This window comes from Rhinopithecus roxellana, chromosome 4 (genome assembly GCF_007565055.1).
Source record: "Rhinopithecus roxellana isolate Shanxi Qingling chromosome 4, ASM756505v1, whole genome shotgun sequence".
NCBI classification, from domain to species: Eukaryota; Metazoa; Chordata; class Mammalia; order Primates; family Cercopithecidae; genus Rhinopithecus; species Rhinopithecus roxellana.
In genome coordinates, this window is record NC_044552.1 from 147,881,178 (window position 1) to 147,903,119 (window position 21,942).

The 21,942-nt window shown below is 44.9% G+C and overlaps 1 protein-coding gene across 8 annotated transcripts in view; it reads right to left on the bottom strand.

Moving 5' to 3' along the window:
- FAM120B (family with sequence similarity 120B) overlaps positions 1 to 21,942 on the bottom strand; it is an 82,165-nt gene that overhangs the window by 23,883 nt on the left and 36,340 nt on the right. For 5 of the 8 annotated variants that reach the window (XR_004056730.1, XM_030928352.1, XM_010378705.2 and 2 more), the window contains exon 6: positions 16,072 to 16,164. The exons of 2 other annotated variants lie outside the window; for them this stretch is intronic. Coding sequence is in view for 5 of the 6 variants with exons in the window: in XM_030928352.1 (XP_030784212.1) it covers positions 16,072 to 16,164 (93 nt within the window). In the remaining variant the exon portion in view is untranslated. Of the gene's footprint in view, positions 1 to 3,511; positions 5,963 to 16,071; positions 16,165 to 21,942 lie in introns of those variants that run through there. One more of the 8 variants, XM_030928354.1, reaches the window with a different exon arrangement.

Consider the following 21,942-nt stretch of genomic DNA (forward strand, 5'->3'; position numbering starts at 1 on the left):
CTTCAAATAGCTTTATTAAAAAATGTTGTGCTTGCTTTTCTATTTGTCTTCAGCCAGAAAGTGAGTCCAAAAAAATTGTTTCTCTCTATAGCTCATTTTTAGAGTATGATACCCCAAGGCTCAGGCAAGAAAAGCAAAAATAAACAAGTGGGACTACCTCACATAGCAAAGCTTCTGAACAGCAAAGGGACCAATGAAGTAAATGAAAAGGCAGTCTATGGACTTGGAGAAAATATTTGCAAACCATGTATTTATCAAGGGGCTAACATCCAAAATATGTAAGGAACTCACACAACTCGACAGCAAAAAACAACCCAATTAAAACACGGGCAAAGAACATGAACAGCTATTTCTCTAAAGGCAGTACACAAATGGTCAGCAGGCATATGCAAAGGTGTCCAACACTAATCACCGGGGAGATGCAAATCAAACCCACAGTGTGAAATCACCTCACCACGTGCTGGGAGGGCTATCGTCAAAAAGGACAAGAAATAAGTGCTGGTGAGGATGTGGAGAAAGGGGAACCTTTCTACACTGTTGGTGGGCATGTAAATTGGCACAGTCATCATAGAAAACAGTATGGAGGTTCCTCCAAAGCCTAAAAATAGAACTACCATATGACCCAGCAATCTCACTTCTAGGTATAGATCCAAAGCAACTGAAATCAGAATGTTGATGAGATGCCTGCACCCCATGTTTCCTGCAGCACTCTATACAACAGCCAAAGCTCAGAACCAGCCTAAGCATCTATCAACCGATGAATGGATAAAGAAAACAGTACATATACAGAGTGGAATACTGTTCAGCTATTAAAAAAAAAAAAAAGAAAAGAAATTCCTGTCACGTTGTGACGACATGGATGGAAGTGCAGAACTTTATGTGAAGTGAAGTCAGGCAAAGTCAGACAAATACTGCACAATCTCACCTGCATGTGGAATCTAAAAAACGCCAAATACAAACAAACCGAGAGCAGAACGGGAGTTACTGGGTGAGGGAGGAGATGGGAAGAGGTGAATCCAAGGACATAGAGTTGCGGTGACGCAGGATGAATGGGTCTGGAGAGATCTAATGCACAGCATGAGGACTAGAGCTCATAACACTCTACTGTACACCGAAAATCTGCCTAGAGAGTAGATTTTAGGTGCTTTTACCACACACACATACACAAAAGGTAATTATGGAAGATGACGGACAGGTTAATTTGGGAAAAAACAAACAAAATCTCTTGTATTGTGAATCTTTCTGGTAGTCCATGAAGCCTATGAACACTTTCTCAGATCAGCAGTTAATGTGTATAATAAAATACACAGATTTATCAATTAATTATGAGACAGTTTTCAAAATAATATAAAAATCAAATATAAGATATAGTAATGTAGCCCCCTTTTTATATAGGTTGAGCATCCCTATTCTGAAAATACAGAATCCAAAACTTTTTGAGCACCGACATGACGCTGAAAGAAAATACTCATGGGAGCATTTTGGATTTCAGGTTTTTGGATTATAAATGCTCAACTGGTAAATATAATGAAATATTCAGAAATCTGAAACGTTTCTGGTCCCAAGCACTTTGGCTGAGAAGTACTCAACCTGTAAAAACCGTACATAAGACCTCGCAGTGGGCCTAATAACCATAGTTTTGAGAAAATGATGACAGTAAACAATATATGAGGACTCCTCCAACTGTAATGAAAATATGATTTCTATTGGTAACAAAACCACAGGTGCTGTTGACTATATCATAAAGGAAATGATAACTTTCAGTTAGAAGTTAGTGAAAACACAGGTATATTTTTTCCTGTTTCACACCACAGATCCCCACTGAAGGACCCCTGCACTACAGCCTAGTTTTAACAGAGCCAGCAGGCTGATTCAAAAGGTGAGGTGGGTCATGTCATTCCTTCGTTCCAAGTCTTGAGCAAGGAGAAACCCCTCACCAGCCTGCCTGGGCCCATGGCTCTGCCCCTGTCCCTTGTTCCTCCTGATTTGCCCGACACAGGCACGCCCCCACCCCTGGCGCTGGCCATCTACTTAGTACGCTCTTCTCCCAGAAAGCTGAATAGTTAATTCTCTTATTTTTTCAAGTCTTAGCTCAAATAGCCTCTTTTTAAAGTGGTCAAATAAAGGTGCAGCCCACCCTGCCCACACCCGGAAGCTCAGGGCTCAGCTCTGCTTCTCTACTTTCCACGGCGCTGGCTGCCCCTTTCTTTGCAGGCCCATCCATGCCAACGCTTCCTGGTTCCGCTTCCTGCTTCTGGTCCATTTCCCCCAGTAGGATGTGGTTCTGCTTCCTACTTCCTGTCCATTTCCCCTGCTAGGCTGTGGTTCTGCTTCCTGCTTCCTGTCTCTTTCCCCCGCTAGGCTGCAGATCCGAAAAGGGCAGGCGTCGCTCACTGATATCCCATTCTCTTCACAGAGCCTGGCATAGAATAGGCGCTCAGCGTCCTTTTTTTTATTGTTTTAAACAAACGGAATGAACTGACAAGAAACTTTACTGTGGGACATGAACGGGAACAAGTCCTCAGGGAGGGGTGATGATGAAGATGATTCTGAGTTACACATCCTCCTAGCGGGTGGCAGGGTGTGTGCCAGGCGTCCACAGGTCAAGTCCAAACCAAAAGCTCTGGGCTTTCAAGTCTCACGCTCCTCTTAGAAACTGCTGGGGGTTAAAGAATCCTTATAGAAAGAAAACTTAAGTAAGATGTGCCACAGCTACTCTGGGTATGGTAAAGATTAATAGATAAATAAATGGCAGGAGCGTTCTTTCAACACCTGGGCTGTGATCTCTAATGGAAGTCTGTAGAGTGTATGAATCAAGGAAAATTCCACAGAGAGAAATGAGCATTTTATGGCAACTCTATCAGGTATTAAATATAAACCGTAAACCAAGAAAAAAACATTAAGCTGGTAAAAAGGTCACAGCCTGAAAGGGCTGACTGTGTTGATAAACTCATCTCTCAAAACATAAACATTTCCCTTTTGTTCCCAACTTCTTCAGTTAACTGCTCTACTCTAAGGGTTTCTCTGCCATCCAGAATAAATGGTGCTCTCCCAGGCATCTGGGGCTAGGGACGTGCGCACAGCACAAAGTGGCATTCTGCACTTGTTCTACGGGGAAACAGGCACTTCCTCCTCTTCTCTAGGGGGTTACCCAAACCCCTGTGCCAAGCACTCAGATTTCTATTTCTTACCAAGTGGCCGCTTCTCCATCCTCTCCATGTTCACATCTGGCTAGAGTCCAGATTTTCAGTTCACATTCAAACGCCTCAAAAGATGATCTCACTGTCTCTCCTGCCTCACCACTCATCCCTATACCAAACCACTCCAACCAGCCTCCGCTCCTCCAATCTCCTGGAATTGTTCTCCACAAAGTGAGCAGTGACCAAGGCTCAGGCCCAATGCGTACTGACCAGTCTTTTCTGGCGTACTGCCCTGCTGCACGTGGTCGCCCCCACATGCCAGCACTCTCTGCTCTACCATTCCTCTGACACCCCCCCGCCCACCCCTGTCTTCCTCCTCTACACTCTGATCTCTGTGTTCACTGTCCTTCTGCTGGTCCTTAAATGAGGGTGTTATTCCCCTTGGCTTACTGTCCTTATCACACTACACGTACATCTCTCAGTTGAACCTCATTCTCATCTATTTACAAAGACATATGTCTTATGCCTCCCAAATCTTCAATGCCAAACTCTCTCCCAAGCTTCACGCTTGCATATCCAGCTCTCTGGAAACAGATCCCATACACAATCCTCACAAAGCTGACTTCGTCACCTCCTCCCCTTGTCTGTTAACCTACCTCAGAGACCCAAACTAGAGAAACAGTAACCACACTAGGGCCTCCTCCTCATCTCATGCTGTAATCACGATGAGGACCTAGCAATTTCACTTCCTGAACGTGACCTGCCATCTCTCTCTTCATCTCCACCTCCAGTTCTGCTGTCCCAGTTAATTCGTTACAGCTCCCCGTGTACCTGGGCAAGGCTCCTCACTGGCCTTTTTAGGGCCACCCATCTGCGGCTCCCAAACACCCCAGGGAACTTCCTTGCTCTCTCTTCAGAAACGGTCCCCGCTCTTTCCCTTGTTCTTACCTCTGACTCATTAAATCCTACCCACCTTTACAGATCTAGTCCAGGAGTCATTTCCTCCTTGGAGTCTCTGAGACACCTTCTAGGCCCAGACGGGGGCATCCCTCGTCCCTGCATCCGCCGTGCCCTGTGTGTCTCCTGTGCAGTTCTCGCCGCTGCACTTACTTTCTCAGGACTCTGAGCTCTTTGAAGGCCTGCTTGCCGTACCTTCTCTGTACCCCTCCTCACAAGTCTGGCACATCACAGTAATTCAAATTTCTACTGACTAAATGAGTTTGCTGATTAAGTATCCGAACATGATTCTCTACCAACTGAGGCTGCTCAATGAATGCACCAGCGGAGGTGTCTGTATAAGGAAATATGCTGATTCCATTCGAGAACACAATGCTTATTTGCAAGGACACAATTACTGACTTACTGTGTAACAGGCCAAGATGCTTACTCAACACACGTCCTTTGTAGGCAAAAGCAAACCACAATAAGCCTACCCTGACCTGAGAGCTTGCTGTTAGGAACAGATAACCTGAGAACTGTGTTTTGCCAACAGTCCGTTTCCACCCTGAAGGAATGGAGGTCACAAGGCCTTTGCTTTGTGAGCCCTGCTGCCAATGTGCTGTGTGATTACAAATATTCCACAGTGGGTTATTTAGAAAGATACTGAAATTGCGGAAATGCAATTCAAAACTGAAAGTTTTATAAAGTAAATTACACCTCTTCTCAGCAAATTTCCATGAAGAGGTCCATACTAAAACACTGTGCTGTAATCTTCGGACTTGTGAAAAGCTTGGAAACAAAGACCAATTTCCAAATTACTAATCAAACAGAAAAAAACGACTAATTTAAGCTAACTGCGGTTACATGGGGAGGCAGAACATTTTCACAGGCTGCAGGAGTAAAATCTGAGGATCTGAGGTTATCTTTTCAGCAACAGAGAAAGTCACCTGGCGACTCTCCTTCCCTAAGGAACTCTGGAATTTAGGGAACATCCTGGGAGCCCAAGTCAGCGTGACAGAAGGCTGGCCACAGGTCTCAGGCCCACATCACCACTTTAGTATGACTGAAAGGTACGGCCTTTGGCTTGTCCAACCCAACGAATAAAATTCGTAAATAAAAGCAGCCTGTATTTTGGAAATAGGCTTTAAGGTGCTCTGGAATAAAAGACAAGGAAAGCTGAGCTCTTCCTGCTGAGGCCATGGAGTCCAGGGTCCCAGCGCATCCGATGGGAACCAGGAAACTGGAAAAACCAGTTCTTGAAGTTCCTAAAGCCTGACAGTAAATATTTAACAGTAAACAGCTCACTGTTTTTGTGTTTATATGCTAAGGAAGGTTCATTTACTAGGGTTTATGGGCAGTTATGTAAAATGATACTTGTATGAACAAAACTGCTATTTTAAGTTTCAGACATTGCTTCATCAGGGCGCTTGTCCTACAAGCTGGTGGAAATCTAAACAGAGGGAAAACATTATGAATACACTGTTATTTATTAGTAAAGAAAACAGCAAAAATAAACTGGTTTTCTGTGGTCCAAAAGGCCTAGTTTGATTTTATAACTAAGACGCTTTCTCTTCGCTAGAAGCCTTCCGATTGTAGTGGGCAGTCTTACAGAGTAACTCATAATGATGTCTTTTCCCGAAACCTCGACGGTCCGACATTCTGGTGGCATGACGCACAGCGAGAGCCCGTCCAGCTTCTACTCACGTCCAGCTACTCCTCAGCCTCCCTGAGCAGGGGCAGAAGGAGCCCAAACCTCCCATGTTGTTAGAGAGGCTCCATGAGGGCAGAAGCCACCAACCCAGCAGCACCACAGTTCACAACTGCATTCGTCTGAGATTCCCGTGTTGTATCCGACAGCCGCCTAAAGCCCACACAGTATTCACCTAAGGAAACAGCACGGCTCTGAGTTACAACTGTCAGTTCATAAAGTTAGACTACCTTCTCTTCTAAGAAGGCACTCACATTCAAAGCATCACAGAGCCGGAAGAGACCGGAAGCACAGCCAGGCAAGGCTGAATTAAACCCCCTCCCCCGCCCCTGTAGATACTACCATCATCTTGGAGTATTTTACATTTGTCAAACCGCTTTCACTAGATGTCTCTGAAATACTAATCTCAGTGACTCCTAATAAAGATTTAATCACTCTTTTAACGTTAATATAATTAAAATAACGTATATAAGCAGTACCTGAATTGAGGCTTTCTTAGCTTTTAAGACTAAATCGAGTATAAAAAATCATTCTTAAAAAAAGTTTAATTGAAACTGAGAGTAAATAAATTACTCAGACCGCATGAACCACGCTCTTATCAAATGGCTGACACAAGACACTGTATGACTCGATAGAAAATAAGCTCTCATAATTCCTAGTAAAAAATTTAGGCCGGGCGCGGTGGTTCAAGCCTGTAATCCCAGCACTTTGGGAGGCCGAGACGGGCGGATCACGAGGTCAGGAGATCGAGACCATCCTGGCTAACACGGTGAAACCCCGTCTCTACTAAAAAATACAAAAAACTAGCCGGGCGAGGTGGCGGGCGCCTGTAGTCCCAGCTACTCCGGAGGCTGAGGCAGGAGAATGGCGTGAACCCGGGAGGTGGAGCTTGCAGTGAGCTGAGATCCGGCCACTGCACTCCAGCCTGGGCGACAGAACAGACTCCGTCTCAAAAAAAAAAAAAAAAATTATTTTACTCATATCAGTAGGATAAACTCCTTAAAAATGAATAAATCTGAGAGTCGACTACCTACTTTCACGCTTATTTTTTCTGTTTTTCAATTTCCTGACTCACTTAACACAAGGAAAACGTTAAGAAAAGATGAATTTCTTGAAAACTGTGCGTGAAGGTCCTGACCCGCCTCAGTTATTTGGTTTCCATCTCTTCTCTGCTCCAAGCCTGCGGGCGGCAGCTGGCGCCGGGCGCTGCTCTCGGAGCTGCAGCTGCAGCCTCCTGGCCAATCACCTCTCCCTTCCTGTCCCGAACCAATGGCGGACACTCACGAGCTAGGCACAGGGAGGGGGCTCTGACCACCAGGCCTCATTTGACAAGTGGGACTGTGAGGTGCTTTTTTCTTTTTTCTTTTTCAATTAATCTTTCTGGAGAATTTCCTTTTTTCCCTTTTGCATCTTAACGTGGAGGTTTTTATTCCAAATGTTTTTTATACACAATTCTTGAAACTCTTGAATTCAATGATAGCTTCTTATCATGGCAAAAGGTACATATCAAAAAAACAGAAAAGCTTTAGTTACTAACATCTGAGGGGGATGTCATTCCACATATTTAAGGAAATTGCTAAGCAGGTCCACACAAACACTTGTAAAGAAATGTTCATAGCAGCGTTATTCACGGGGCCAAAAAGTGAAACTACCAACTGTCTCTCAGTTGATGATGGTCAAACAAAACATCGTCCATCCGCACAACCCTCAGCCGTTGAGAACCTGGGAAACACAGTGCTCAGTGAATGACGCCAGACACGGAAGGCCACAAACTGTGCGATGCCATGTTTATGAAATGCCCGGGACAAGGAAATATGCAGAGGCGGAAAATGGATGCGTGGTAAACAGGTGAGGAGTGTGGGGCTGGGGCTGGGGGGAGGGAGACTGCATAAGAGGTAGAGGTTTCTTTCTGAGGTGACAAAAAGGTTCTAAAATTGATTGTGGCTGAACAACAACTCTGTGAATGCACTAAAAGCCATTAAATTGTACACCTTAAATGGGTGAATTGTATAGTTTATGTGACTTTGTCTAAATAATGTCTGTCTATCCATCCACCCGTACTGAGATACATATACACTATTTCTTGCTTGATGTGGTGGTGGCTCAGTGTTCACTTCCGCCTGCACACAGGGCTAAGTGCTACAAACTCTACTGCAGCATCTCCATCTGTTAGAGATGCACAACCATCCTGAGACCTCAGCATAATGATGAATTTGAATAGCTGTATTTATAAATGTAAAGCTGCAGGAAGAAACCAAGCTTAACAGAATGTTAAGGAAAACAAGTCCTTGAAGGTGTCAGAAGGCGAATCTTCCTGAGAAATGCAGTAAGGTACTATCTGAACTGCTGATTGCAGTTCCTCTGTTCTTCTCCTTTACTGCCTTGCCCCACCCTCTTTAGTCATTTAGGACATCCCACAATGATGGGTACAGGATCAGACAGCTAACTGGAGAGGGTAATATTACCGAGTTCTGGCTTCTGAGTTTAGGCTTAACCCCCAGAAGAACTTCAAAGAACTCAGATCTGCCAGAGCAGGACTGGACAGCGCTCCTGGAACCTGGAAAGAAGGAGAGGAAGCCACCGGCACAGAGAAACTGGGAGCCCTACAGAAACGGGGTCCTCTGCCTTGCCCCCCCAGAGGGAGGGCGATGGACCCTCAGGTGGCTGGGGCATCTTAGAGCAGACCATCACTTTCCCTGCCCTCCACATAGAGCTCGGGGACGTAGCTGCATCTCAGAAAAGAAAGGCCTGCATGGAGTGTCTGGGCAGCAAGGGCCCCCTAAGGTGCCACTGGCCTAGTGCATGTGGGAGCAGGAGGACACAGGGCCTGAGGGCCGCCCCGCTGCGGAAGTCTGTGAGGTGCAGAGAGCAGGGTCAGGACAGCTCAAGGGCAGCTGAGAGTCTCCCAGTCTCACCTCTGCAATGCCTCTGGGATAAATTTCTGCCAACTCACAGAACAGGTTTAAAAGAGAAATTACATTGCTATATTCAAAAAAGGTACATTTTTGGTAAAACTGAAATTACATCCTGAGATTTGTTTCTGCTGTAGAAAAATAAGTTACATGTGAAAGATTCTTATTCATGCAGACAAAACACATCTACCAGCATTAAAGCATCAACTCTAAGTATAAGATTTACGGATACATTCGTCAAACTGACCACTATGGAGCATTACGAGGTGCAAAGGTTCCGTGGAAATTGGAAGAGACTCCGTTTCCACCCCCAAGTAACTGAGCTCTCCTGATTCCAAGAACACTGACATACTTCTCTTAAGATTCTCTGGGACAAGAGAATCTCCTATCTAGGAATCAGGTAGGGGAGCAGGGAAAAAAAAAACTACCCTAAGTTTGCTGAGGCAAAGGTCACCCAAGGAGTGCCACAGGCTACATCCAGTGGTGGGTTCAGCCCCAGGGCCCATCCCAGCACTGCTGGCAGTAATGCCCGGAGCCTTTCTCACGAGAGACCTTGCCAGCTGACCTCTTCACTCTCTCCAAACGGGACTCAGAATTCCTCACAGAGGTCACATTTTCTCAGACACAGACCAGGCTCTGCAGCAGGAGACACCTACTACAATTATGAGGACGACGGGCAAAGCCAGTGAAAGTGAGGCCCTGCTGCCAAGTCCAGGAGGCAGACACGCTGCACAGTTGGTTCCAGGCATCTGAGTTCTCAAAGTCAATTCCTAGGTTCAAATGCAGCCACAAACCTCTCTTCTTTCCTGCCTGTGAAAATTCTGGATAAATGTTGGAAAGTCCATGTGCACAAGAGAGAATAAAAGTGAGAAAAAAATATGAATACTAATTTATTTTGCTTTGTTCACTTCCATCTTATCTCATTTAAGCTGTTGAGGGACTCACCAGTCATCTTCTGTGTTTACATTTCACTTTGAAAAGTCCAGTAACACTTTCAAGATTCCTATTTCTACTGCTATGGGCAAATATGTCCTTCCAAAATTTCTTTTTTTTTTATGTTAAGCAATTTTTTTTTTTTTTATACTTTAAGTTCTAGGGTACATGTGCACAACGTGCAGTTTTGTTACATATGTATACATGTGCCATGTTGGTGTGCTGCACCCATCAACTCGTCATTTACATCAGGGATAACTCCCAATGCCATCCCTTCCCCCTCCCCCGCCCACAATAGGCCCCGGTGTGTGATGTTCCCCTTCCTGAGTCCAAGATCTCACTGTTATGCTGAAGGCTAAATCCCCAATGGGATGGTATCTGGAGGTGGGGCCTATGAGAGCTGACTGGGTCCTGGCGGGGGAGGGGGTCCTACGGAAGAGGGTGAGTGCCCTCAGGAGACTGCTCTCTGCTCTCTGCCCCGTGAGGACACAGTGAGAAACCGGCTGTCGGGAAGCCAGGAGGGAGCACCCCCAGACAGCAGAGCTGCTGGCACGTCGACCTTGGACATCAAGTTTCCAGAACAGTGAGAAGGGAATGTTTGTGATTTTAGGCCACCCAGTCTGTGGTGTTTTGCTATGGCAGCCCAAACTGACTAGCACATCTACTATTCATTCATTCACCAAATTTTTATTGAGTGCCTAATAGTAAAGCAATTTTCCTTCTTTAAAAATTGTATTTCTTCTGTGAACTTGTGTAGGGAAGTAAAAGCATTTTTATAAATATCTCCTTGAAAACATATTACACAATCCTGTATTTTCATGGCTGTCTTAGGGATTTAATCAGTAAAGCGCCATTTTAGCGGCCTGATCTCATTATGTCTCCAAAGCATTTTGATTCTGCCTACAGGAAAACATTTGATTTGTAAAGTGAGAATTCACCAAGAGTAGCACTGAGTAAAGATCTTTTATGAGAAGGTTTCTCAATCTGCTTTTGACACAAGGCATACCTGCTTATCACTTTAGAGGTGTCTCACTGTCTAGTGAGAAGACAGGAAGTAAAGGCAGTGCATGGTAGAACTCGGAACCCCGGCCTTTTAATCAGTTCGGACATGTGCTAGTACCTTGACCTGGAGCAAACCGTTCCACTAATCTGAGCCTAAAACCCTGGTCTATAAGACAAAAGTGCTTGACTAGATTATCTCTAAGGTACCACTGTGCTCTGAACCAACAGGCAACATTACACTTCAAAATTAAATCACACAACATATATGCATACTGAAACACTGCACTGTACCCCATAAATATGCACAATTATTATGTGCCAACTGAAAGCATTACTTAATCTTAAAAAAGCTCTTGATGCTTGTAAGGCACCCTAACAGGTGTGAGGAGATCCATGTCAGTCAGCCAACCCCCGACCCCTACAGACTCCCAAATCCAGGTTTTATCACGGCGAGGGTCTTTGTGTACGAGAATTAGGTGGTGGTGGAACCAAGAGTCAGCGAATTTACATCCTCACTTCAGCTCCTTTATAAGGACCAAGGCCAAGACACATAATTCTTTATATCTTAATTTTTCTAAGAATAAGATAGGACTTAATTACCTCAAAGGAATGACATGAAAACTAACTACCGAAGCTCTCTAATGTCTTTAAAACCTGCCACATTCATGCATGGGGTTATTATTGTCACTGCATGTGCGTGCAGACTTGGCTGCAGGAGGGGCACAGAGACAAAAGCATGGGGCTCCCCGTCCCGCCGTCTCCCCGCGGACTGACCTGCTGGCTCCAGTCAAGGGTCAGCACGCTCTTCTGGAAAGAGCTGGATGGAAACACGTTTGGCTTTGCGGGCCATATGATGTCCCTTGCAGCCGTTCAACTCTGCTGTTGCAGGGCAAAGGTAGCTGTAAATGACTGAGCATGGCTATGTGCCAAGACAACCATTTTGGACACGGAAACGTGCGTTTCATGTAATTTTCACATCATGGAATATGATTCTTTTGATTTTTTCCTAACCATTTAGAAACAAACACCATTCTTAGCTCACAGGACTCACTACATGCTGGTGGCGGAATGTGGCCTATGGACGATAGTCTGGTAATCCCTGGTTGAAGCTTTTGATAAAGTGAGAGTATCATTATCATTTAAAGTTTCATTAATTTGTAGCAAAATAAAAATATCATTTGGAGATTCAATGGCATAGAATTATTTTATTTTCAACTTCTACTGGTGAGTTTTATAGCTTCTCTATAACCTAAAAATAAAAATTTGTTTAAATCAGAGTTGTCACAATTTAAAACAAGCTTAAAAGTGACTTATTCTGGGTTAATGAACTGTTTCTGGTGAGAAGAAAAGGATCAAAGCAGTGTGGGCTCAGCTGCAATGAGCATGTTCTGCCTCATTCTTCTCTCATCAAAGTCCTGAATATGAATATGGCAACAAGAAGGAGAAAAAAAATCTAAAAAATCATGTGAGCTTATCCGAGGCTGGGCAGGGCGGTGAGTATGTGTGTCCTGACCTGAGGTCATATTCAACAGGACTAAGGGAAGATCAAGGCCCACAACACTGCTCATTCTGTGTACTCATGCCGACAAAGTACTCATTTGTTGGAAACTGTCACAATGTTCTTCTCAACAGCTGCAGTCCCCGGCTACACCTCACCTAGTCTTTCACCCTCTAAACCTTGTGGCTGGCTCTGCTTAACCCCCACTCACCCCACACCAGAGACCATGCGGGCCCTGGGCTCTCTCAGCTCCACCCCACACCTCCCAAGTGACGCTTCCCCTCCTGTGGGTGACACTGGCCCCTGACAGGTGTGGGCCACCAGGGGCACCCCATTCAGGTGCGCCCACACGCCACTCTCCCTCATGCCCCTGGCACCTGCCCCTCAGAGCACAGGTCCAGCCAAGTAGACTCAGCTGCCTGCCCCTCCCCACTTGCCATTCCCCTTCCCGGCCATCCCGTTCCCCGATGCAATGGAGAGATTCCTACTCTTTCCGAGGAGCCAGTGAGGCTCTGCCAAGGCAACTGGCCAGAACCTAACAGCTTTCACCACCCATGATTCCCAGCTCTCAGCTCCCCACACACCAAGCTCTTGCCTCACAAGGATAACTGGGGAGGTCTTTGCGCCCCTTTAATCTTTCAGGCAGCAGAATCTAACTCCCAAGAACAGTGAGTTAGTGCCACCTCCCAACAGCCGCAGAGTCTGGATGTGCAACGTGCCACTGAATGATAGAATGCCACTGAGTCTACACTTTGCTTTTTTATCCATTTTTCCATACAAGACTTAGGCTCTAAGCATTTTCCCACTGAGAACAAGAAGCAGCTCACTGCTGTTATGATTGTGAGGAGCTCCTGCTCTGTCCCCTTTGCGTTTCTGGTCAAGGGTCCTTTTACCAACACCTGCTGAGTCTGTCACAGACCACCCGACCCGATGGTGATGGCAGGCGGACAAACACTTGCACCAACTGGCCAGGCTTTGCAATTCTGATAGGCTCAAAAAGGGTGTGTGTTCCCTCCATGATTCCAACAGAGCCCTGCTCCAGGCAGCCTTGCGGGGGTCGGTGTCAGAGGACCTGTGCTCAAGCCACTCTGCCACTGCCACCGCCCAGTTTTGCCAACTCTTTGATTTGAATTCCCTCAGAAGGATATATCCAGTTCATGAACAGAAAACATCTAGACCTTTCTTCTTGGTAATTCTTTCCTCCATGGTTTCATGGTTCAGTATCTGCTATCATCAAAAGCACTGCCTACAACCTCTTTCTTCAGGTGGACATTATTTGAGAATAAGTGGCAAAACCAAAGGGTGAAATCCAAGACACAACTTTAGTTTCAAATAGCCAAGAATGCATGACATAGACCACAGATGTCATCCCTAGTAAGGCAAGAAGGAACCCTGCAGACCAAGCAGCAGATGAACCTGGACTCTTTTCTGTCCACCGTCTTGAGAAACTCCCACAGCCAGCATAAATCCTCCAGGTTCAAACATAAACCTCTCCTTAGCCTTGGTTTATGACATTTTGGTCTCAGAAAATCCAAGGGGGCTCCAAGTCTGACCAGCTTCACACACACACAAATACGTATTCAATTCCACAAGGGTAAAGTGCCAGGAGGGAGCTGCAGGAGAGAGGAGATGGCCTAGGGCTCAGCCTGACTGGGGGTTTCAGGAGTACCTGCCCCAGGCACACCACACCCTCTCCTCCCTCCTTTTCCGCACTCTGCCCCATCCTCTCCTCCCCTCATTCCGATGCTGTAAACTCCAGAGCCCTAGCTTTGCTTTTCAACCCAGGAGCCAATCCAGTGAATCAGAAAATCATCCCACAGTCATCTACATGCATATGTACGAAAGGGCTTTCAGCTTCACCAACTGTAGGTCTCACCATTGCAATCTACAAGCTCCTAACATTTCCAGGGAACAGAGGTGAGAAATGAAAAGGCCACCAGTTATCTGAAGAGGATGGTGGTGGGAGGAAGGAGAGGCATGCCGGCATCTGTGTTTCAGCAGCACCAGCCTCAGAAGGGCCTCCAGGCATCCATGTCTCAAGTGCCCCCATCAGCTCTTGAGACTAGAATTGTAGGGAACCCCAGAGAGAGGTGTCAGAGGGAGTTCTGCAAAGATGGGGCTTTATCTAGACACCTGCTTTGTATTTGCACAATCACTTTGCTGAACCAGACAGACTCTGCCTGTCTCAGCAAATGCTCATGCATACTTTTAAATTGCAGGTATTAATTTAATCAAGTTAATCAATGTTGGCAAGATGCTGGGTACTCGACAATAAAGAGGAGCTAGAACACTGCCCCTTTTCTCAAAGGGGTGTTAGTCTAGGAGAGGAGGGAAACTGAAAACCCTAAGTGGGACACTCTGGCTTCTCGCCCACGAGTCCCTCTCAGAACACACTCCAGACCAACCTGGCCAGGACTCTCTGGGAGTGTGACTTGGCATGTGGATTCAGAACAAGAGCCACAGTGGGAAAGGTGCTGCTGAACAAAGATACAAGAAAGGGACATCGCAGGCTCAAAGGAGGAGAGGTCGGAGAAGGTGGAGGAGACTCAGGGCCCCTGGATATGGAAGTGGGCATGTTTCAGCCTTTGCTTCATTGACTTCACGCAATGGAAGGGGCAGGCATCTCTCTCAGTGACTGAACAAGAGGAAATGCAGCAGAAATCACCAGCACGCAGCCACCTCCCAGAGCCTGCCAGAGAAGGGAAACAGAGGGAACAGAAACCTTGCTGTAGGAGAATTTTTTTCCCCCAAATGGGAGAGAGCTGAGTTTTTCAGCAAGGGACCACAGCCAGTGAACATAATGAAGTTAGAGAGAGGAGGTAGAGAAGACAGAGAGCTGGAGGGACGGTTCATGCAACAAACTCCCCAGGCAGGTGTGGAGGCAGGGGTCCCAGGGCTGAGAGGGCGCTGCAAATCTGTAGGAAATGGTCAAGTTGACTCATTTTAAGTGATCTTCCAAATTGTTCCTGGGATTTTTACAACTTAAATTATTAAAGTTCAAAAGTTTAAAACGCACACGCAGCACATGGAGTTGATGAAGATTTACAGACTACTAAACCCACAAAGTTAACAGATGGATGCTTTAACTCACATAATAGAGATCCCAGTAAAACACGTTTTTTAGTCAGGAGTTCCAGACCAGCGTGGCCAACAGGGTGAAACCCCATCTCTACTAAAAATACAAAAATTAGCTGGGTGTGGTGGCAGGCGCCTGTAATCTCAGCTACTTGGGAGGCTGATGCAGGAGAATTGCTTGAACCCGGGAGGCAGAGGTTGCAGTGACCCGAGACTGCACCACTGCACTCCAGCCTGGGCAACAGAGCAAGACTCCGTCTCAAAAACAACAACAACAAAAAACCCCCAAAAAACACATTTTAAAAAAAGTATGTTTTGGTTGGGCGCAGTAGCTCACAATTATAATCCCAGCACTGTGGGAGGCTGATGCAGGCACATCACTGAAGGTCAGGAGTTCTAGACCAGTCTGGCCAACATGGTGAAACCCCGTCTCTACTGAAAATACAAAAATTAGCCAGGTGTGGTGGTGCGTGCCTGTAATCCCAGCTACTCAGGAGGCTGAGGTTGCAGTGAGCTGAGTTCACGCCACTGCACTCTAGCCTGGGAGACAGGGGAGACTCTGTCTCGAAAAAACAAACCAAACATTATGTTTAATAAGTGCTTTCTTCAATCACGAGACTATCAAGGCAGTACTGAGAACAACAAGTTTCACAAAACTGGAATTGAGGCAGCACCTGTTAGTACCTCATCTGGCTGCTCATCCCAGAGCCCTTAAAGAGACAAAGAAACTACTGCATCACGAAAAGATCCTGACTAAAATGCCTTCCTGATCTTTTCTGTGAAACTTCAACGATAATGGGGAAGAGAAGGCTGGACTGCACAGCTGTCTTCCGGGCAGTGACAACTAATTGGTCATGTCTGTACCTGTAGATTTACAAGCTGCGAGGTGGATTTTCCTTGGAGGCACAAGGCCTGCGCAATAAACGCATGCAAATCCTCCAGGCAAAGAGTGTCCACCTGAAAAGGACAGAGAAAGGCCAGTGTTAGGCTACAGGAAAAATTAAACATTTCTTACAAATTGATCTCAGTTACTAACTATGAGTGTGTATAGGTGCAAACACGCACACACAGGCACGTACAGGCACATACATGTGCACACAAGCACACAGAGGTGCACAGGCATGCACACACACACGGGCACGCATGTGCACACGCAGGTGCACAAACGGGCGCATGCACAGGCACGCACATGGTGCATCAGACCTCAGGCAGTGGACAGTGTGCAGTGGAAAGAGCACAGCCTCTTCACACCATCCTTGGCTCCTGGCTGTGAAGCTCTCTCTATGGTGTCCCCAGTTGTGCCCACAACTCACAGCCCAGCTGGAAGGGAAGCCTGAATTTCTAGTCTGGTTAGACTCTAATGTAATACTCTCCAGAACATCTGGGAATAATCATGAGGTGCCAACCAAGACCAGGTCTTAGGGCCAGACAGGTGATCATGTTCGGCACAAACTGCACAGAGCAAACAGTTTAGGAGTTTTCAGAGCGCGAGTATCCACAGCTGGGCTGAGCTGGGGTCATCATACACTTTCAGCAACCCAGAGGAAACCTGTGTCCTCGAATCCCAGTTGAGAGTAAATCAGAACCCACAATATGAGACCCTACTAATACTCTGTGGAACCAAAAGACACAACAAAAGTGAGAAGAGGAAAGAGGGACAGAGTAATGAGAGACAGCAAAGGGCAGACTGAGCATCCTGGGTGTGGAGTGGATGACGGAGATGAGGAGAGGGCGTGAAGAGCAAGGAAGACACGAACGGTCCGGGCCCCAACAACAGCAGACGGTATTTTTGCCACATCCCGTCCCCTGCCCCACTCGGTGAGGGGGTCGAGACATTCCCCTCCCAGCCACCGAGTTCTGCTACCCGGAAAAAGGCAGAACATGCCCGCTGACTGAACGATTCCACACCATCCTAAGACCACAGAGCTGCTTCTCACAGAAGAGCACCTTCTGTGGCAAGTAAAGGCTTGCGGAAAAAGAAACAGGAAAGCCAACAGCAAACCCATCGATAACAACTTCACGGACTCTTCTTGGATATTAAAAACGGCTAACATGCCTATTTGCAATAAAAACGACCCCACCATAAATCAGAAAGACTCCTGTGCTCCCCGGGAGGATGGCGGCATTTGCTTCCCCCGGGGTGGGGGTGCTGACTGCCGCTTGGACCTGCCGATGCTTTTACTCACCATGTCACTATCCTAGTCCACTTTTATTCCAAGTAGGTGTTACCTTGGAATAAAAGGAATAGAAAATATGTGCATTTCTAGGATGTAAACTTACCTTTCCAGAGGATATTCTCAGAGGAATCTTTAATAAAATCATTTGTGGCTGTTGTTAACTGGGAGGTCAGACCAAATGAGAGTACAGTTGACTCCTGACAATACAGGTTTGAATTGCATGGGTTCACTTATATGTGGATTTTTTCCAACCAAATGCAGATGGAAAAATACAGTGTTCATGGGATGTAAAACCCGAATATAAAGGGCCAACTTTTCACATATGTGGGCTCCGCAGGCTGACTGCAGGACTTGAGGACGCATGGATTTTGGCATCCCTGGGGGTCTTGGGACCAATCCCCCACATATACCAAGACACAACTGTATTTAGTTTCTCTGTCATTTTCGTGCACTGAACAGTATGCGATTTTATCCCATATTACACATCAAAACATCGAATTTAGGCTTAATATATAAAACTAATATTTTTATAAATGTATCTTTTTAGCCTTATTCATTCTGAGTTATTATCCCTGTGAATAATACAGCACCTTCTTCATCTAGTGAATGCCAAATTGATTTGTCAATCTGTTGTTTTCCAGTTTTAAAAAGTTCCAATTTAAACATCTCCTTTAAAGACAAGTTACCAAGTTTGCTCGTGCCAACTTGCACTAAAGAGATTTTATTTAAGAGGTCTTTATTAATAGAAAAAAGGTAAAGTGGAAATTTTCCTCCCGATGCTTGTCTTGCTTCAGGTTTATACAAATAGGGATGTGATGTTCCTGTTCTGGGGTCCTGGGCTTTTTCTCCTTGAAGTGAATTTAAAGAACTGCCAGCCACCTGCGCAGTAATGAGAAGGCAGAACTGCGCTGCATGGCCACACACAGGATCAGCATCGTCAATACGGAACAGCAGGCAGCGTGTCTCTCCTGGAGTGCCCACCATGGCCTCGCCATTGTTGTGTACACACATGGTTATCAACAACAAAACACATGTATTTTTATGGGTGAGAAAAGTCAGCTTACTGGCTACTACCACTTCTCAAGTCCCACTGTGATGCAATGTTAACCACAGACATCTGCAGATTATCAGACAACAGGAATACTAACCAACAGTGCATGCATGTTATATATAATATCAAAAGAAGTATCTTTTTACTTTTTTTTCCTCCAATGTTTAAGTTTGGGGGTACATGTGCAGGATGTGCAGGCTTTTACACAGGTAAACATGTGCCATGAGGGGTGGCTGCACAGATCATCTCATCACCTAGGTATTAAGCCCGGCATCCATTAGCGATTCTTCCTGACGCTCTCCTTCCCCTCCCCCACCCCCCACAGTCCCCAGTGTGCTCCGTTCCCTGACATGTGACCCTGTGTTCTCCTCATTCAGCTCTGCCTTATAAGTGAGAACATGCAGTATTTGGTTTTCTGTTCCCGTGTTTGTTTGCTGAGGATTATGGCCTCCAACTCCATCCATGTCCTGCAAAGAACATGATCCACTTCCTTTTTATGGCTGCATAGTATTATTCCATGATGTATATGTACCACATTTTCTTTACTCAGTCTATCACTGATATGCATTTGGGTTGATTCCATGTCTTTGCTATTGTGAATAGTGCTGCAGTGAACATACACATGCAGGTGTCTTTACAATAGAATGATTTCTATTCCTTTGGGTAGATTCAATGATGGGATTGCTGGGTCAAATAGTATTTCTGCCTCTAGGTCTTTGAGGAATCACCACACTGCCTTTCACAATCGTTGAACTAATTTACACTCCCGCCAACAGTGTAAAAGTGTTCCTGTTTCTCTGCAATCTCGCCAGCATTTGTTTTTTGACTTTTTAATAACAGCCATTCTGATTGGCATGAGACAGTATCTCACTGTGGTTTTGATTTGCATTTCTCTAATGATCAGTGATGTTGAACTTTTCTTCATATGTTTGTTGGCTGCATATATATCCCCCCCCCCCTTTTTTTTTTTGAGATAGAGTCTCACTCTATTGCCCAGGCTGGAGTGCAGTGTCATGATCTCCACTCACTGCAAGCTCCGCCTCCCAGGTTCCGGACACTTCTTCTGCCTCAGCCTCCTCAGTAGCTGGGATTACAGGTGCCCGCCACCATGCCCGGCTAATTTTTTTTTTTCTTTTTCTGAGATGGGGTTTCACCGTGTTAGCCAGGATGGTCTCAATCTCCTGACCTCGTGATCTGCCTGCCTCAGCCTCCCAAAGTGCTGGGATTACAGGTGTGAGCCACCGTGCCCAGCCATATGTCCTCTTTTGAGAAGTGTCTGTTCATGTCTTTTGACTACCTTTTGATGGGATTGTTTGCTTTTTTTTCCTATAAATTTGTTTAAGTTCCTTGTAGACTGGATATTAGACCTCTGTCAGATGAATAGATAGTAAAAATTTTCTGCCATTCTGTAGGTTGTTCACTCTGATGATAGTTTATTTTGCTGTGCAGAGGCTCTTTAATTAGATCCCATCTGTCAGTTTTTGCTTTTGCTGCAATTGCTTTTGGTGTTTTCATCATGAAGTTTTTACCCATGCCTATGTTCTGAATGGTATTGCCTAGATTTTCTTCTAGGGTTTTTATACTTTTGGGTTTACATTTAAGTCTTTAATCCATCTTGAGTTAATTTTTGTATATAGTGTAATGAAGGGATCCAGTTTCAATTTTCTGTATGTGGCTCAGTCAGTTATCCCAGCACCATTAATTAAAGAGTGAGTCCTTTCCCTATAGATTATTTTTGTCAAGTTGGTAAAAGATCAGATGGTTGTAGATGTGTCATCTTATTTCTGAGTTCTCTATTCTCTTCCATTGGTCTATGTTTCTGTTCTTGTATGAGTACCATGCTGTTTTGGTTATGGCAGTCTTCTAGTATAGTCTGAAGTCGGGTAGCGTGATGCCTCCAGCTTTGCCCTTTTTGGTTAGGATTGTCTTGGCTATTCAGGCTCTTTTTGGGTTCTGTATGCATTTTAAAATAGTTTTTTTCTAATTCTGTGAGGAATGTCAATGGTAGTTTAATGGGAACAGCATTGAATCTATACTTTACTTTGGGTCATATGGCCATTTTCACAATATTGATTCTTCCTATCCATGAGCATGGAATGGTTCTCCATTTGTTTGTGTCCTCTCTGATTTCTTTGAGCAGTAGTTTTTAGTTCTCCTTGAAGAGGTCCTTCACTTCCCTTGTTAGCTGTATTACCAGGTATTTTATTCTTTTTGTAGCAATCGTGAATGGGAGTTTATTCTCCTCCTGTTGTTGGTGTATAGGAATACTAGCAATTTTATATCCTGAGACTTTGCTGAAGTTGGTTCCCAGGGATAAAGTCAACTACATCATGGTGGATAAGCTTTTTGATCTGCTGCTGGATTTGGTTTGCCAGTATTTTAGTGAGGATTTTTGCATCAATGTTCATCAAGGATATCGGCCTGCAGTTTTCTCTTTTTGTTCTGTGTATCAGGTTTTGGGATCAGGATGATGCTGGCCTCATAGAACAAGTTAGAAAGGTGTCCTTCCTTTTCAATATTTTGGAATAGTTTCAGCAGAAACGGTGCCAGCTCTTCTTTGTACCTCTGGTAGAATTCAGCTGTGAATCCATCTGGTTCTGGATTTTGTTTGATTGGTAAACTATTTATTATTGCCTTAATTTCAGAACTCATTATTGGTCTATTCAGGGATTCAATTTCTTCCTGGTTCAGTCCTGGGAAGGCATATGTGTGTAAGAATTTAACAATTTCATCTAGATTTTCTAGTTTATATGCATAGAGGTGTTCATAGTATTCTCTGACGGTTGCTTATATTTCTGTGAGGTGAGTGGTGATAACCCCCTTATCATTTCTGATTGTTTTTATTTGATTCTTCTCTCTTCTTTATTAGTGTAGCCAGTGGTCTATTAATTTTTTTCAAAAAAACAGCTCCTGGATTTCATGATTTTTTTAAAAGGGTTTTTTGGGTCTCTATCTCCTTCAGTTCAGCTCTGATCTTGGTTATTTCTTGTGTTCTGCTAGCTTTGGGGTTTTCTTTTGCTCTTGGTTCTCTAGTTCTTTTAGCAGAGATGTCAGGTGATTAACCTGAAATCTTTCTAGCATTTAGTGCTATAAATTTCCCTTTTAACATTGCTTTGGCTGCATCCCAGAGATTCCGGTACATTGTCTCTTTGTTCTCATTAATTTTGTTATTTAACCAAGAGTCACTCAGGAGCAGGTTTTTCAATTTCCATGTAGCTGTGTGGTTTTGAGTGAATTTCTTAATCTTGAGTTCGAATTTGACTGCTCTGTGGTCTAAGAGCCTGTTATGATTTCAGCTGTTCTGCATTTGCTGAGAAGTGTTTTACTTCCTATTATGTGATCCATTTCAGAGTAAGTGCCGAGCAGCAGCAATGAGAAGAACGTATATTATGCTGAATTTGGGTGGAGAGTTCTGTAGATATCTATCAGGTCCAAGTGATCCAGAGCTGAGTTCAGTTCCTGAATGTCTTCATTAATGTTCTGTCTTGATGATCTGTCTAATATTTG